This window comes from Aythya fuligula, chromosome 10 (assembly GCF_009819795.1).
Source record: "Aythya fuligula isolate bAytFul2 chromosome 10, bAytFul2.pri, whole genome shotgun sequence".
Taxonomy (NCBI): Eukaryota; Metazoa; Chordata; class Aves; order Anseriformes; family Anatidae; genus Aythya; species Aythya fuligula.
In genome coordinates, this window is record NC_045568.1 from 21,830,515 (window position 1) to 21,848,860 (window position 18,346).

At 44.1% G+C, this 18,346-nt stretch overlaps 1 protein-coding gene across 8 annotated transcripts in view; it reads right to left on the reverse strand.

The window, feature by feature from the left end:
- Window positions 1–1,751: 1,751 nt before the first annotated feature.
- The window catches only part of TMCC1 (transmembrane and coiled-coil domain family 1), a 131,195-nt gene continuing 114,600 nt past the window's right edge, over window positions 1,752–18,346 (reverse strand). For all 8 annotated transcript variants that reach the window (XM_032194017.1, XM_032194016.1, XM_032194019.1 and 5 more), the window contains 3 exons: window positions 12,820–13,754; window positions 5,413–5,548; window positions 1,752–2,958 (listed from right to left, as the gene is read on the reverse strand). In XM_032194017.1, the coding sequence (XP_032049908.1) occupies window positions 2,644–2,958; window positions 5,413–5,548; window positions 12,820–13,754 (1,386 nt within the window). In that variant the 3' untranslated portion in view covers window positions 1,752–2,643. The remainder of the gene's footprint in view (window positions 2,959–5,412; window positions 5,549–12,819; window positions 13,755–18,346) is intronic.

Consider the following 18,346-nt stretch of genomic DNA (forward strand, 5'->3'; position numbering starts at 1 on the left):
ATGCAGTTGAGACATTAAATGAAATTTGGATATAAAGAAGGACAAACACTTCCTTTGAATACTATAGATGAGTGGCACTAAGCGTCCAAATCCACTGGCTTTCAACTCCCTCCTGCTTTGACCACATAAAAACCTACCATCAACTATTGTGTGATCAAAACTGAGAAAAACACAGGTGCGAAAGCTAGGTATCAGAAATAAAGGCAACGGAACTTTTCAACTACACACCAATTTATTTCTTATGTTATCCACACCTTTGGTTCTGACAAAACCTATTTAATGGGAAGAAGACAATTATCCACGTAATTTGAATCAGCCAGAGAAAGGTGGTAAACAGAATGGAATTTCACTTGAGATAGAAGCATGGTCCAGTGAGGGAATGTTTATGCAATCTTTGCTCCATCTGCAACTGTGGAAAGAATGATTATTTTTGGCTTGACTAAGTTGCAATTGGCAATTTGCGTTTTAAGTACGACAAGAGCAGATTTGCGCATATGGTGACAAAGGCAGGTGTGCTGGAATCCCTGGGGGGGCGTACCTGAGTTTACTGTGACCATGGAAAGAATACACAGAATTTTTGAAGGAAGAAGAATGGTTGAACAGTGGAGGGCTTGCCTCTGCCATCAGTCAGAATACCCTCAAGGCTGTTAACCTATTTTGGGGGAATCTCTTGAAGTTCAGAATTTGCATCAGAGCATAAAGCGTTACATTTATATATACACACACATACATATACATATATATCATGTACATGTTCCATGTATGTATATGTATGATCTCAACTGGTGTAGGTCACAGGGGCAACATTTGGTTCCTAGACAGAATTTAAGCCTAGAAGGAAGAAAACCAGCAAGATCTAACTAAACACCATAAATGGTGTTGAAAGAGAGTCCTGGAGTCCTTTTGGATTTCACAGAGATGGAATTTGAATCTTTATGTTGTTACAGTGGAAAGGGGCACCAATTAAAAAAATAAATATATACATATATATAGTGAATCCAGATTTCTTGGATGTGAAGCCTGACTGCCAGTACCAACAATCAGCAAAGCATGCTGCCGGGACTTGGCAGCTACAGTTGAAAATGACATTTCCTTTAGAGCTTTGAAAAGGAATCTACACCAAGTACTTGCCCTTGCAGCTAAAGAAGAGGATGTTGTCTATGGCACACTGCACTGATACAATCTACAAAGAAGATTGCTACAAACACACACAAGCGATCTTATCAGAGCCTGACAGGAGGAAAACTTTGGTTTCAATTTTTAGGAGTTTATCTGAAAGTTAAGTCAGAGTGATTTCCGAGACAATCGTTCCTTTAAGTGGACTGTTGCATCAGTATTTCTTTCCTTAAAAGAATCCGTTTGTTCCCTAGGAAGGGATGAAAAGAAATTCCTTATTCTTATCCTGAGGCCAGGAATGAGAGATGATAACGTGAGGAATACAAACATATTCTCTTTCACATTTGGAAACAAAAACCAAACCAAACAAACAAACAAAACCCTGCATGACAAGAATGTGTGGAGAAGATAGATGTTTTTCATGATGCTGCATCTGTATGCACAGGAGGACAGGTAAATGGCATATGAACATCACTGTGTTCCAGACAGGCTGGCACTAGAAACTACTTTCTGCCCTCCTCAAAACTGTTTCAGGACAAGACGGCTCACAATTATTCACGCATTTCTTCATTTAAAAACATCACTTCTTTATTTAAAAGGAAAAAAAAAAAAAGTAATGACCCTCCCAACCCCTTCCAAAAAAAAACCCCCAATAATAATAATAATAATTATAATAAAAAATCCTATATTAGAAACAATAAGGAAGCACTGAGAGTTTGAGTATTACACTCTTCAAGTATGCTGTTTGGATTTCTTTTAATCTGTGAATATACATATATAAAAAAAACCTTAAAAGTGCGACCAAGGGCTTCTGCTTAAAGATAAGTATTTCAAGGACTACTTCAAATACTGTAGCACAACTGTGCAGTTACTGTGTATGGCATGAGGCTTCCACTTCATATACTTGGCAAAGTTGATCAGCCTTACAGAAAGTTTCTCTAAGACAGGTTAGCACAAATGGCAAACCCAGATGCTGAGTTGGGAAAGAGATCCATGCGTTGTTTTTTCTCTTGTTAAGGAAAGAAACCACTCTGAACCCATACATTTGGACATGGAATGTGAGCAGACTTCACAGTAAAAGTTTAGTGTTATAGGTTTGCTGTGGTACCATCCCTCAAGGCTGTGCACTACATTTAGCTTTGCTCATCTTAAGTTAAACACATTCTCCTCTTCCTGACAGGTTTAGTACAGTAGTTCAAGCCACAATTTAAATTGCCCATTGGTATGCTCCAAATTTCCGTGTTTTATTTATTTGTTTTTGTACACTTTAAAGAATCTTAAGATTTGCATCCAAAGAGAACCATGCTACATAAAAATTATCCAGGATTCTCGCCAAAAAAGAGTTCTTGAATAAAATCTAAAAAATACTATTGCAATGCATCTTGCAGAGAAAAAACGTTATTCTAAATGTAAACAAATTCACTCGGACACTTTAAAACTTCAGCGGAGTAGTTGCTGACTAATCTTTGCCACGCTTGCTCACTGAGCGTGATGGGAGGGGAGCGACGCAGCCAATTCCTCATGCCATCATCTGGGGGGAGACAAGAACCGTTCCAAGTAGCCAGAGATGGCATCCCAGTGCTTCCACATAAAGGCAATGAAAACCACTATGAATAAAGTGCTGAACGTCCTATTGCGAGTTTTCATGAGGGGCACGACACAGTTGGCCACAGTGGAGACGAAGACGAGGAGGACTGCCATGACAGCTAGGAGGATGTTGATGAACTTCCCCAGCAGGTTCCTGGCTGTGGCATTCTCCAGACCCTCCAGCTGCACCACCTGCTGCTGCTGCTGCTGCAGTTCCATCTTGGAGATGCGGGTCTGGCACGCTTCCAGTGCCTCCTGTCGGCAAGAACACACTGCTCGGTTGCCAGCACCCTACACGCCCACCCCCGTGGTGGTCCATGGCACTCATCTTACTGACTAGACCAGACCACAGCCACCTTCCTCATGCACTCTTCTGCAGGATATGAGTCACTACATTGATTTCATACCCTGCAGGAGGACTAGAAGAGGCTGTGCCATTTCATGTGATTGTGGAGTCCCTCATTAACTAGGTACTGCAGCTCATAACAAAACTTGTGATCTCATTTACATGACAGAGGCTTGACAGAGAAAGGTGACAGCTTGGGCAGAAGCCAGCCTTTGTTGAAACACGCATTTCAGATGCCACTTTGCAATGTCAGCTGTCTGTCCCTGTAGGTGGTATAAAGGTCACCTGAGAGCTCATCATCCCTCCTGTGTTGTGGTCGGACCCAGACGGAGGAGGACACCAATAGCCCTCTGTAACCAGACAGCCTTCATCTGTCTGGAAAGCAGGGGCTACCCAGTGGGCTGCTCACCTCAGCTTCGGTTTCAAGAGACACTGAGGGCACAAAGGCGCTGCGTCCAGCCAGCACTCTTCCTCTTCCACTCTGTTTGCTTACCAGAGCCTCTCATTTCCATCAGTTTCTTTTCCCTGGCTTGTGCTCGTCTGACCCCTCTGTGAGCCCAATCAATTCTCTACTGGATCTGGCAGAAAACTGGAGTCAACAAAGTAACTAATCAAAGAGGCTCAGCCTCATTCTGCTTGGTTAGCTGAATAAGATCAGGGAAGGGTCTGAGAGTGCCAGGGCTGGGATTGCACAGCTCGTGTCATGGGAGGAAGATCTCCGGAGTGCAGCAACCCTTGGCAAGTGGGCCATCGTGCAGCAGGTGGGCTACTGACAAGCAGGAGGGGTTTTAGGGCAATTTGCAATGGCACATTTCTGCTCATGGAGACAGAAAATTACAGTTTTGCCCTTAATCTTCCCTCCGAACTGCTTTTCTCGTGACTCTAAGGCCAGTGTTGGGTAACAACCAGAAGTCTGCAGAGAGCAGCAGTGTCCCTCAGACTGATGTTCAGACAGGAACCAGGATGTTCTGCCTACAGACCTAGCTCCGTCAACTGTTCTTCTGCAACACCAGCCAATCCTTGTAGCTGTTCTTTCATGCAAGAAAACTTGAGGCTTACCTTTTCCTCAGCAATGCTGAGGAATAGGATAAACCAATTTGCAAGTTTACACTGGAAGTGCTGAATCATAAATGAAGATTAAAAAAAGCTATTGAGAACCCCCCACTTCATTTTAAGTTTCCAACCTTACTTCTTCCTGCTGTATTAAATGAGAAAGGAGAATGAAACCTGAATATTACAACATTCTTCAGAGAGGCTGCTTTTTACTGAGAGAGGCCATGGCACCACTGTCCACAAACACTGATTTATTTTAAGCTTAACCTAAAGGTCATTGTCACCTGTTACATTTCTCTGCCATTGCATAATGTCTGTCAATGAAGTATGAGGCTTCTCTTTAGTTATGTTACCTGAAAGTAATGGGTAAAACTGATCAGCCTCCTCGAACAACCAGAAGCCTGAATGCACATCAACTCAACACAACTTGCAGCTGGACCCAGAAGTGTGACAAAAGCCAAGCCTCCTTTGTTTAAGAGGAGATTACCTGGCTGAAACTTCTCTGGGGGCCAGAAGCAGAACTTTGACCTACAGGTCTCTGCTCACACTATAAATATCTCACATTGGCTATCAAAGCTGAGATGCCTGCTACAACTAACACGACAAGGATTTAAAATAAATGCTAGACTTGTTTCTGAATAGGCTTTTATAAGGTTTAGCTGCTACTTAGATCATTTCCCAGGTCTTTCATTCTGTGTCTGTCTGCCTGGGTCTGTGTAGCTTTCGTCTTTCACACACTGAAGAACACTTCTCTTTTAAAAACATCTCCGTATTTGGGCAAAACCAATGGAAAGAATTGTTTCCTGACCAGATACAGTGGATACATGAAACCAGCCTCCATCTTCCCTGAGACATCTGCGGTGATTGCTCTAAAATGTGTGACACACAAAGACACCCTAGATCAGTTTACTCAGAATGCTACTGTAAAAAAATATTCAGGTTATAATTAGTTTTCAATATCCAAAGAAAACCCTGAAAATATAGGCAGCATGAAGAGTGGATGCAGGCTTCCACTTTGCTCTAATCATTTAAAAACCCTTCGCTGGACCAAGTGGTGGGGCCCCTCAGAAGATGAACTTGCCTGCTGATGAATACACACAGCACTTCTTCACAAAAGAAGTTACTCTGGGAGATGCCTGAGGGTCAGTGACTGAATAAAGGCCTTTTGGTTATTTTTAATATGCAGTTTGGGAATAAATCTATAGCAATTAAAAACAAGTACTAAATCAAATAAGTATTTCAAAAGCAAAGCAGTTACTGAAAGGGCAGGTGGAAGACTGGACTTGAGTGCCCTAGTTTCTGCCACCCACCTGGATGTCCCGGGCTCGCTCATAAGACTGGTAGGCAATTTTCTCCTCCATGCTGGCCAGCTCCTGTTTTAGATTCAGGATCTCATTCTGGTGGAGCTCAGTCAGGTCGTTTAGCTGCTCTTCAAGTCTTTCACATCTAGAAATTAGACACATGGTACGGTGGCTTTAATGACAAGAGGAATGCACAATTACACAATAACAGTTGAGCAATGAACACCACAGACTTTTTATTGAAAACCAGAGCAACAAAGTTGGTGAAGGGTCTAGTGGGAAAAACGTATGAGGAGCAGCTGAGGTCCCTTGTTGTTGAGCGTGGAGAAGACCAGGCCGATGGGAAGCCTCATGGCGGCCTGCAGCTCCCTCACAGGGGAGCGGAGGGGCAGGCGCTGAGCTCTGCTCTCTGGGGACAGCGACAGGACCCGAGGGGACGGCATGGAGCTGGGACAGGGGAGGGTCAGGCTGCGGGTTAGGGAAAGGTTCTGCACCCAGAGGTGGTCAGGCACTGGGACAGGCTCCCCAGGGCAGTGGTCACAGCACTGAGCCTTCTGGAGATCAAGGAGTGTTTGGACAACGCTCTCAGACACATGGTCTGATTTTGGGGTGGTCTTGTGCAGAGCCAGGAGTTGGACTTGGTGATCCTTGTGGGTCCTTTCCAACTCAGGATATTTTCTCATTCTATGATTCTAGTGTGGCTACCTCAATTGCTATGGAAGTCTGCTTTGCAAACAATATAAGGCCTTCTCACTGGGAATTAAGGAAATTCTTTCTAGCAGGTAAGATAATGTTAAGCCTGCTTCAAACCTGGGCAAAAACAAACAGAAAGGTCAAATGACAATAGTCAAGTGATAGAAGAAATCAAGGACAGAATTAGAATATTTATTCCCCGAACCTCTGTTTTAACCAGACTAAGTTCCCTTCTAATACCGTAAACTCTTAAGCATTTTCATCTATACGTAGAACAGTAATTGTGTAAAAATGACTATGAAATAACATGTGACTGATGCTTCGGAGAACGTGATGGCCTTGTCTGATCTTTCCATGTGAGGTCACAGAGATGTCTGATTTATTTCTTTCTTTATCTCCTTTGAATGATTCAGCTTAACTAGCAAAGATCATTGTGTTATTTATAAGAAGGGAACATGAATCACTAACCTGCAGTCTCATTTTTCAGTTTGCTACAGTGAATGGACCAAGAGCGGTTTGGAGGCAGAGGGCTGAACAAAAAAATGAGTAACGACAATTCTGAGAAAGTTTTAAACTGACTTCAGTGATAGTACCATGTTATTTTAGCACTATCAAAATACATTAGGGATATTTCATGTCTGTATGTAGCACTAAATTTTTGAAATGTCAAGTGCTTTGCAAGCAACTCATGTTTCAGTACCCTTTAAGAATCAGGCAAGCATTTGTCTTTCTTTCAAAAGGCAAACATGCTCAGAGAGCTTAGGTCACTACCTCAAGGGTCAGGAATGCCCAGCTAGGTACCATCCACACCAGCCTCTTCCACCATGCTCCTCACTAATTTCTCATTATTTGTCCACTGTCAGTGATAGCTCTGACAGCAACTAAGGTATGGGTACAACTGTTGTGGCCACCAGGCTTCTCCTATGCTCATTTGCACTGTCCACTCATTGTAACAGCACAGAACAACTTTACAGTACAGCTATTATCACCTGACTCTTGATACCAGCAATAGAGTAATTTGTAAGGAATTCAACATGGATAATTTCTTGTTTTAATTTCAGTTCCCCTCTGACCCTATCTGAATTTTATACACATATCTACATGCATAAAATGAATAAACAATATTTATCTACAAACAAGAATTTAATTAAAAGTTCTGAAACTGAAACAAAAATCCTTTTTTTTGTTTTTTATTCCAAGATTTCTGGTGCTTCATGAATGAAATATTCAGAATCTGCAGGCATAAACTAGTTTTTAACAATGTTCTTGGGCTTTTGTTTTTAACTGAGAAGTCTAAAGAGAATTTTCATTCACATTCCCAATGTAATATTCCTTTAATCTTGAAGGAGGAGTCAGGTGTAGTGCGACAATTTCCAACAATGAAATACATGTGGTCAACCAGCAGCCAGACTCAGACAACCACCTGCTGACATGGCTCAGCCCAGGATGGTGCCAGAGTCTCTGTGCAACCAAGGCAGGACATGCAAGAACTGGTTTCCCAGGAACTACAGGCTGCGGACATGAGAACAGCCATGTGAAGACTGGCTAATGAAGAAGGAGCCTGGATAATTAATATTGCCATTTGTTCCCACCCAGTTTAAAAAGAATACAAAACAAAACTTGCCAACAACTGAGAAATCATAACTAAATTCACTCAAAGTCCCAAAGGCAGCATTAAATTACTTGAAATATATTCAGCTAGTTAATGTAATTCAAAATTCTCCATTGAGTTTATTACACAAAAAGGAGCTTAAGTATATCTGAAAATACCATTGATTATGTTTTTTAACCTTCTCCCACATAAACACCCTTCACAAAACAGCTGTTGCCAGGCAGCTTATATCCTGTTCTTTAACAAGAGACAATTTTATTTCAAGAACTTCAAAACTACCTCAATCTACACGAAACATAAGAAAACCCTTCAAATCCATATAGTTAAGAGTTTAAGCAAAATTCTTAACTATATGGATAACATGATTATCAACACATGATTTTGCTAACATAATTAGCTAAAAGGCTGGCTCCGGTCCTCCCTGCCCAGAAAGGTGGACTACTGCCTTGTTCCAGAACCTAACTTAGTTTTCCAAGGAGTCCCACCTGCTCGACTCAAGAGCCTTTACAGTTTGCACACAACAATCATATGCCTTTTTTTTTTTGTAGACAACTGCTGGAATTGGGTTATTAAAAATAATAATAATAAAAAAATGACTTATTTTTGAAATTATATATCCTCTGTTCATCTCATTTTCACTCCTAGTCCCATTATCTACAATTTAGAAAATGTCTTTTTTCCACAGTTTTATATTGGTGTTCAAATCTGAAAAGCTAAAGGGGGATCACATGACTTACAGGGCTGGAAGCCAGGGTTTTCTGTTGAAGGATGGTTCAGATTCAGTTTAGAGGCATTACAAAAACAAAAGGGACAAGATGTCTGCCAAAAGGGTTAAGACTACACTCATACATCCCTTTCCAATGTACAAGTATCAGCATCTTTGCAACAGACTCTAAACTTGCCTGTGAAAATAGCAGTGCCTCTGCTGAGCAAATCCCATTCCATTCCAGGTACTGAAAGTTCTCATTAGAATTTAAGAATTATCACTACCTAAAATGGGAAATTTCCCCTTAAAATTACTACAGTATAGAGTAACAAGCTATAACTCAGAAACTTTCCTATGTAATAGATGAGTGATAATCATCATACATATTTCATTATCAGAGATGCCATATGGAAGACATCCAGTATACTGTTGGGGTGTTTGGCTAAAGCATGGGATACAGAAATACTTTGTTTAGAAAAGTTGTGTCAGATTTCCACACATTTTCTGAGGCTCACTGTTTGGTAATCAGAAAACTGACTTGAAAATGACTGTGGAAAACAATTATTATAATCTCATTTTTTAAGCACTTTTAGGCATTTTCAAGTAACAGTTGCAAAATACACAGCTAATACAGCATATTTATGGGAGATACATGATGATGGAGACATTTTATCTGTACTCAGTAAATGCTCCAGCAAGTAAAGAAACTGACTGAACTTATGCTGAAAGATCTGTACAGCACACAGTGAACTGAGTTTAATACCTCTCTCCTCAAACATCTCTTAAAACTTTTTTTTTTTTTGGTGGCTATGTTATACAGAATCTCCTCTAGCCTTTATTTGTCATCCAAATACATTTTTTATGCTACTGAACACACTGCTATCCATAGCAGAATAATAGCTAAAAGCAGTATCTATTTGCAATGAACTCCATGTCTTCTAGCTAAAGGATACGCAAGGGACAGAGCTTGCTCCAAAGGAATACTCTGTGCCAGTATTTATGCCGTGCTTTCAGCTCCAAAGCCTTTCCTGGTGAGAGAAAGAAGCTCTGCATGAATGGTTCAGTGCTTTTGTACCTGGGTGAGGGTCCTACACTGAACACGCAGCTTTTGAAATTTTAGCACATCTGATCTATTTGAAAATAAATGAGAACAGACTGAAGCCCAGTGATCAGACTGTAGCAAAAATGAAAGCGCAAGCTTCCAGCATTTTGGCTGACAGATTTCTGTGACAGGAATGTGAGAGATTTAAATGCACTTTCCAAGGATGCTGGGTTGGGCAGAAACCCAAACCCTCAGACTGGCCACACTCCAAATGTGTGAGCTCATGGATTTCACTGTGTACAAACAGGTTCCTAAAGGGACAAGAAAGATGAAAATATTCAGCAGGAACTTTATTTTGGTCTCAACAGCACAGAAAGTCCTTGCTCGTATCAGTAAACAGCTGCCACCCTCCAGCCGCTGTGATAAGCAGCTGGCCGTCCCAGGGCTCGCCCCCAACGCAGAGGCAGCACAATGGCTGCGGAGGATCAGACCAGGATCCCAGAGGCTGCGGAGGAGCAGGCCGGGATCCCAGAGGCTGTGGAGGCGCAGGCCGGGATCTTCCTTCCTCGATGATTCAGCCCGGGCAGTGGCGCGGTGCTGTGGGGCCAGCCGCTCTGCCAATGGGCGGGCAGGGCAGGGCAGGGCAGGGCAGGGCCGCGCGCCCCCGCGCCCCGCAGCGCGGAACTGGGGTGACTGCGGCAGCAAGGCCCTGCCCTGCGGCCGGCTAACCAAGAGCCGGGCCGACTGACAGCAAGGTCTCAAAGCGGGGCAAGAGAGGGAGGAGATGGAGCAGGTCAAGGAAAACCTGCGAGGCAAGCCACGGCCGATAAACAGAAGCTAAATGAACGCGCAAGGAAAAAAGACTAGAACCTGCAAAAAAAAGCAGAAAACCTAAGAAAGAGGAAATGGCTCGAGACTGGGTGAGAAATGGTACAGCACTCGCTTCGTTCCAGCTTCCAGGTACAATACAAACACTCAGTGCAGCCCTATAAGCAAAGGCTTCTCTAAAATAATTTTTTTAAACCTTAACTGGACTCAGTGCCTGTTTTTGAACACTTCCCAGAAACAGAGCAGAGCTGTGAGGTATTTATAGCTTCTAAAGCCAGTTATGATTAATTTGAATCCCCAGCCTCAAACCATGACCTCCATTTCTATCTTTCCCTTTTTTTTTTTTTTTTTTTCTGAAGAGAGATGAAGAAGAAGAGTTACTGGCCAGAGGAACAGGGGCTGGCCTCCTCAGACGAGGCAGCACCGTCCTCCCAGCCCTCATGCATACCACATAGCCTTCCATTTCTCAGGGGAATGCTGTCTTCTATCTTCATGATATTTTAGAATATGGAAGCTATCAGACAAGAACCTAGATTTGTACATAAGGTATTTTTCTCAATGTGATTAATCCGTGAGCTCCTTGTGGATCGTGCAGTTACCTGCTTTGAAAGCTTGTAGAGACAAGAGCACTTAGTGTGGTTCAACTGGTCCTTTTTAAAGGTCACACCTTCAATTAATTTGCATCAGCTTTCCAAATGGCAAGTCTAAATCACTATCGTTTTATGCCTTTATAAGCTAAATGCATACTCTCCTGAAAGCTTTTCACTCCAGGCTGCCTCGGTTAGGCTATGGGCTCACCTTCAAGGTAGCACTTCATACTGGACTTGTAGGAGGACCTATGTGAACCTTGCTAAATGGTTTCAGGGAGTAACTAGTCAGTTTAGCTGACAAGAGACATCAGTCCCCAACCAAGGTCTTTTGTTTTAATTTCAAGCCACTCCTTCAGTTGGACTGTGCTTGCATATAGTGTTCCACTATGAATGGCTACTGCTGTATGTGGGAAACAACAACCTACACAGCACCAGACAACAGGACCCCTCTCTGCCGGGGTGCAGAAGATCAAACTCTACATCGCTTCACAACGTGACTTCATGACAATGAAGTACTAGGAACCAAAGTTGCTGTGTTAGGCTCCGGTTTCAGTGAATCGCTGATGGTTGCAACGTGGGATTAGAAAGTGATGTTGGTCTGGCTTTGTCTAGCCAAGCTTTGCAAAACACACAGAAAGCCTGCTGTCACTACAAGATCCTAGCAGGCTAAGCCTTTTAAAATGTTTTTCCAATGATCTGGCACCAGCATGTCTGAAAAGCTGTAGGGTGACTATGTAGCACCGTGCAAACCAACACAGCAAATGGCACAGGGTACTTCAGAAAGCCTGTCCCCACATCCAGCAGCTGCACCGAGTCTCAGTTTGTGCTTCACAGCCTGGTCTAACTGGTGAAGGCCACAAACAAGCTCCTTACAAAGGCCTGCTGTGCTCCATCAGAATGAGGATTTGGGTGCCTTGAATTTTTTATCTAAAGTTCTGAAAGTGCAGTTGAAGAACCACACTGAATTTAGGTCCTGAAGGGCTGGCAGAAGGCCAGACTCCCTCTACCCACCCCAACAGGAGGCTGGGGAGCAGCCCCTGCTCCCAGCATGTGATGGGGATGCAGCACAATCTGCAGGGCAGCACGGGGACAGCCTGCTGAGAGCTCTCACTGCCAGCATGGGAGGAGAAGGGAAATCATTCCCCTCAGGAACTGAGGTGGCCAGAGGTGGTGGCTGCCATACTGCCAGGCTGCCCCTTGTCACACACAGAGCCAGGAACTGGTAGTACCACAGCAGCCCCACCACCTTCCCATCCCTTCCAGCAAGGGGAAGACTGATCAGAACACCAGGTTACCCACTTCCAGAGCCACATTACCTCTGCAAAAATACAGAAGTAACAGCACATTACCATGCCATTAGTTAACATTTAATATTTCTTTGAACTCTGCTGCTGTGGGGCAGAGCTGAGAATAGAAGGGAAGGGAACGTAAACAGGAACCTAGTTTTGGTGTATGAGTAAGAGTGCGTCTTTTTGGAGAGCCTTAAGAATTCTGGTTATTTCTTTTTCTGTTAGATGTGAATCTGAGCAGTGGAGGAGGCAGGGTCAGGATGCTGCCCATTTGTACCCTCCTGAACCTTGCCTTGTCTCAGACCTTTGTGGGCTTTTTCCTAGGTGAAGCGCTTCCTGGGTAACAGTCACTGCATCAACGTACTCCTGTTTTCTGGGGACACCACCTTTCTAAACTTCTTTGGCTTGACTTTTTATCTCAAAAGAACTATGAAATGGCCTTTTAAATGGCCTTTTTTTTTCTGCGTCTTTCTTGTAGAGAGAAGGAAATGAACAGCAGGATCATGATATTTGCAAAGCACGATGTTTGGAGGGCAAAATCCAAAGATGACTCCAAAGCTTCCTACTTGAACCAAGCTGCTGAGTACTACTATCCAGGACTCCCATGCTCTGCAACTCACAGTATTTAACAGAAAAACTAATAAAACAGTACTTACCTGTACCGCTCCTCCTGCAAAGTCTGCATTATTAACGAGTAATCCCTCTGATAGCGAACCTTAAGGTCCTCAAATGATTCTTCCAGTCTTGCCTGTGTCTCTCGAATTTCTTGAATCTCATGTAGTATTGCATCAAACCCTGAGCTCTGCATATCCAGAGTGTTTGTTTTGGAGCTGGAAGCTCCCACAGGGCCCCCTGTTGTGCTGTTGGCTCCCACTGAGCCTGACGTGGCACTGGAGCAATCCTCTTCACTGCCATATTTTGGGCTTGACTGAAAGTTCTGGATAACACCTAGAGCCTTGCCTCCTGTCCCATCTTCCTGGCCTTCTTCTAAGGAGTCTTTCAGATTAGCAATATTGTCTGCACTCCCAAACTTGTTCCTTATGAGGGAGGCAATCTCACGAGGTTTGGAAACCACAGCTCCTGCTGCTGAATGTGTGGCTTGGGAGAAACTGGAAAGCCCACCTTTAACACTATCTACTACTCCCTCACTGAAGCCAGTGACTTTTGCTCCAACATCTTTCAATCCCTGATGCATATCCCTGAAGACATCCTTTGGCTGCCGTGGCATCCCATTCTGCTCAATCTCTCGTAGCTTTCGATGGTAATGCTCTAGTTTCTTCTGCAGCTGCGAGATCGTCTGGGCGGACTTTTGATTTTTCTTCTCAAACACTTGCTTAATACGGGCGCTCTGCTGCTTGTCTGCGTTGTTGGCTAGTTTCAGGTACTCTGCCACATTGTCATCACGGGCTGTTTGTTCAATTTTGATCTGCTCAGTCAACTTCAGTATCTTCTGTTGCAGGTGTGTGATAGCCACTTTTGTACGCTGAGGATCTGGGGTCCCATCAACAGAGTCTGCGTTGATGCTGCCATCAGTGCTCGAGGCCACTGCACTAGAGGTCTGCGCTAGGCTGCTGACTTCCAATCGCTCGATCTAGACGAGGAAAGAGAGAAATATAAACACTAAAGACCAGTTTTACTAACATAGAAACCTGTCCTTTTTTGTACCAGCCATCTTGACACGTGGATGTTATTCTACAAAAATGCACCTTTTTTCAGCTGGCCAGGGTATAGTATAAATCTCCCTAAATCTCTACACGTAAGAATTGAGCATGATGCGTTTTACGGGCAGGTAGTAAAAGCAGAGGAAAAGGAAAGCAAACTCCCAAACACTTGATGGCCTTGAACAACCAAAAAGTCAAGCACAAAGCAAGACAGAGAACCTAGCTTTGGCAGGCTGACTTCTGGGAAGTTTTGATATGTGGCCAGGGGCTCCATCAGCATCAGAACACAAAGGTAGAGAAGGTGAGCGTAAAAGAGCAAAAGCCATATACATCAAGTAAGTAGAAAACCCAAAGCATTCTCTGCGCCTCATTTATTTATACGAAAGCAAGGAAGTACCGAAACTTGGTGAAACAAAAGATCTACCGAGCGCAGCGCTCAGAGCAGAAATAAACAGACCTCCCGACCTCTGAAAGCATGCCCTGCTTCGCGTTCCCAGGCCCGCAGCTCATGCTGCTGGCGATGCGGCGCGAGTGGGTGCCTCGGAGCAGAAGGAAAACGCGACGGAGACGCGGGGCGCTGCTTCCCCGCAAAGGAGGCGCCCGAGCCTTCTCCTCCGGCCCGAAGCAGCACGCCGCCCCGCGGCACCTCCCGCCCCCGGCCCGCCCCCGCCGAGCCCCGCGCCCCGGTACCTTGGCCCGGCGGAGCAGCAGCGCCCGCTCCCAGTGCATGGCTCCCGCCGGGCGCCCGCACGGCCCCGCGCCGCGCCCCACCTGCCCGCCCCGCCCCGCCCCGCCCCGGTCCCGGTCCCGGTCCCGGTCCCGGCCCCGGTCCCGGCGGGTGCGGGGCTGCCGCAAGGCCCCGGCGGGAGCCGCCCGCGCCCCTCAGCGCCGGCGGCGAGGCCTCGCCCTGCAGCTGGCGGGGGGCGCGCCTCGCCCCTGCCGTTTACCCCTGGGACTCGGTGGGCTGGAAACCTGGCCGCTGGCGTTTCCAGACCACGCCGCTGCCACCTCCTCGTCCACGCTACTGTCGTGTTGACGGCAGCTTAGTAATGCTTTGAAAGGTGAAGTCTAAAAATGATGCTTAGAACCACCTCTATTCACGTGGAGGGGATGGAGAGGGAAAAAAGAAAAAAAAAAAAAAAGGAAAAAAAAAAAAAACCACCACCGTTTTAATTAGTTTTAAACCATGCAGAACAAAATAAACATTTTGGCTTTTACAAACACAGCAAACAGCTCTGTAACACGCTGGATAAACAGGCTGTGATTCACGCGCTACACATCCAGCAAACAAGATTTAATGGTACACATTTCTTCTCCTTGGAACCAGCAGCCTGATTTAAACAATGGACAGCATTGCCAATCACTTAAACAACTACCATTCAATGCATGGCTTACCCACCAAATGCAGAATGCATTTCCACATCTGTCTTGTGAACATACACTTCACGAAACAACAGCAAAATATTAGCGTTAATTGTACCCCTCTGGTTTCAGTAGTTTATATTTGTGATTCACCACAACAAAGCAGTACCCTGCAGTAGAGGGGCAGTGCTGCGTGTGCGGCAGCAACTCTGCTGCTGCTGAGCGGGCTGAGCCAGCCTTTCCCAGCAGCTTCACATGGAGGCTCTCTGCTATTGCATTGAAAGGAAAGACAATTACCTGTATGGAGCACTCAGCTGATTTATTTTCTAGGGGAGTTTGGGTACTGGAAACCACAGAATACCAGCTTTCAAGTCTGTAGCGACTGCAGAAATATCAACCACTCTCTCAAACAGGTTTATTTGTATAAACCCATGATCTCGAGACAGATTAGTGGAAGACTAGTGCAGAGGACTTGCACTAAATCAGTGGGACTAACAATACATGGCATTAGTACTGTAGAGAGAGTATTCTGTCTCTGAGATGTACGGACACGATTGGTAAAACACCTTCTTGGAATTTGCAATTTCATCCACATTTTCATAGGACTGTCACTGATCCAATTTCTTCATATGGCCCAGAAGTAAACAAAGATCCTGCGCACACCAGGCACGCCTGACCTAGACAGTAGTGGCCACCAATTCCCTGAGGCATAAAGTGCTTAGCTCCTTCTCAACAGATCCTTTACGATCAGCAGACACAGCTCTATTTACTGCTTTTCCAACTTGCCATAATCTGCAAAGCAGCACAGTGTAGACTCTCCTATTCTGTACACCAACACAATCTTATTATTCCTCTAAACTGCTTTACAAAAACAAGCTGGCTTCTCAAAAAATAATAAAAAAAGCAACAAACAAACAAAAACCCCTACCAACCCATTTGTAAAGATTTGTAAATATTAAGATCATGTCAATATCAAGAAGGAAAGATTAATATTAAATATCAAGAAGTAAATATTAGTATAAATGGCAGATAAAAAAAGAAAAAAAAAAAACACACAAACTTAATGCTTTTCTTTTTTTTTTTTTTTTCCCCCCCCAGAAAGTAACTTGAGATAACATTTCATAACTAAATACTTTTGAACCTGGCAGTGGTAAAGGTGGGTGAGAGTGGGTCTGATCCAGCGTCCCAGAACCACACCGGGCTACGAGCTCACCCACAGCACAGATGTGCTACAAGCTGAAACTGGCACATTCAGAGTTGTAGAACGAAATGGAACTTCAACATTACTTTGCAATAACAAGTTTCTATTGACTTAATTCGCTGCAATTTGGGTCTAAATAGCATGTGTGGGTAATTATAAGTTAAACTACCAGTACACTCTTCTTTCAGACAAGAGTTTTTTGAGAGGAAAAAATCCACAGAAAGTTTCTCTTTCCCCCCTTTAAAGGCAGATACTTCAGCGTATATTCTCAAGTTATTTTCCTATACCTGTGACAGAAAATAATCCGGAATAGCTGTAATAGAGTACACCATCTTGGGTTAATTATTTCAGAATTACCATTTGTGTGGACATTACTCTGGACTGATACAAAGGGTTTCTTCCAATTAAAAAGCAAATGACTGTACAAAGTGCTATTCTGGGGCAGAACAGAGATAAGTACCTTCACTGTATCAACAGTGCTTTAGAAAGGGAAGACTCAGCACAAAGCGGGCCCCTCAGAACACCGGGAAATGCTGGTGACATGTTATTGATTTAAGATGACTGGCAATCTGTCCTGAAAAGATGCTGGTAAATGAAGTATTTTAATGGTCAATGTTTGTATAAAAATAGGCATTACAATTCAGTTTGAAAATCTGCCTTGCAATACAATTTTGCAGTATATTGAGTCAGTCTAAACCGAGTGGACCTGCATGACCACCCAACCAGGAGGTAACTGAAAACTGCTTTGGCATTATGCCATCGATCAAATGAAGTCACATGAGGACTTTCCTTCTTGCTCCTCCTCAAGATCTTATCAAATTCCTAGCACTTTTGAAGCTATCGTGCCTTCCCTTCTATAAAAGCTTTTCTATCTGTTTTGCAATAATAGGCAGTCCATACAGAACCTATGATTCTGCCTCTTTTGGCTTTTCTGAAGATTCAATGTGTTCATTTTAAGGTGTTTCACCCTTCTATAGAAAGTACTTCAGTAAATTTACAAAGTCTGTTTTTTTTTTTTTTTTTTTCTCTCTTCTTGTTTTAAAACATGCAGAGCAGCTGGCTTAAGCAAACAGTAGCAGAATTCAGAACAAGCCTACTTTAAGGAGATTGCTTCGCTCTCGTTTCCTTCCATATTTGGAGCTTTAAAATTGTGACTGCAAAGCATCATGCTACTTGGAATAAAAATATATAGGGCAAGGTGAGAAAGGTGAACTGAGAACAACAGAAATGAGCAGCCCTGGAAGGAAACTGAGTGATTTCTTGGGTGCCTGGATTAGTCATATTTCCCAGTGACTGAGCACTCTCAGTGGTATAGAAAACTAATCACTAAAAAATTCAGGTGTTGTTTTTTTTTTTCCACCTCACTGTACTGAAGGCAGTACAGTGCCTTCATTTAGGAGACTCACAGAAAGTAGTAAGTTTTAGATTTCCTGTTTCAAAACAGTCCTCATTAACAGACTCGTCAGCGCAGGGCTGACAAAGACGTGTGTGCTGTAGGTGCAGACAAACTGGCTGCTCCCTGGGACGCAGCAGACAGGACGGGATGACTCGGGCGAACCTCTCCATGTCAGGTGGACAGACAGTCGCCTGCCGTGGGCATGAAGCAGTGTGGAGTCCAGTGATGGATGCAAGACAGTTAGCTCATTAGGAAATATGACCTGTAATTAACACCTTATGGGAATAAAAATTAGAGGGGAGAAAGAAAGAATGTCTTTCATGTTTGACTGTGTCTGCGGATTTACCACACCATACAGACATACGCCTGTACTACAACCCCTCCAGCCTCAGCTTGGCCCCGTCCCAGTGGGAGGCTGAGATCCGGCTGCAGAGAGCACGTGGAGCCCAAGACCCTTCGTGGCCTGGGCCTGTGGGTGGCAGGAGGGTTGCGTGGAGTAGCACCTTTGAACTGAGATGCCAAGTGAGATCCAGATTGCTTGTTCTTAGAACCCCCAGAACACG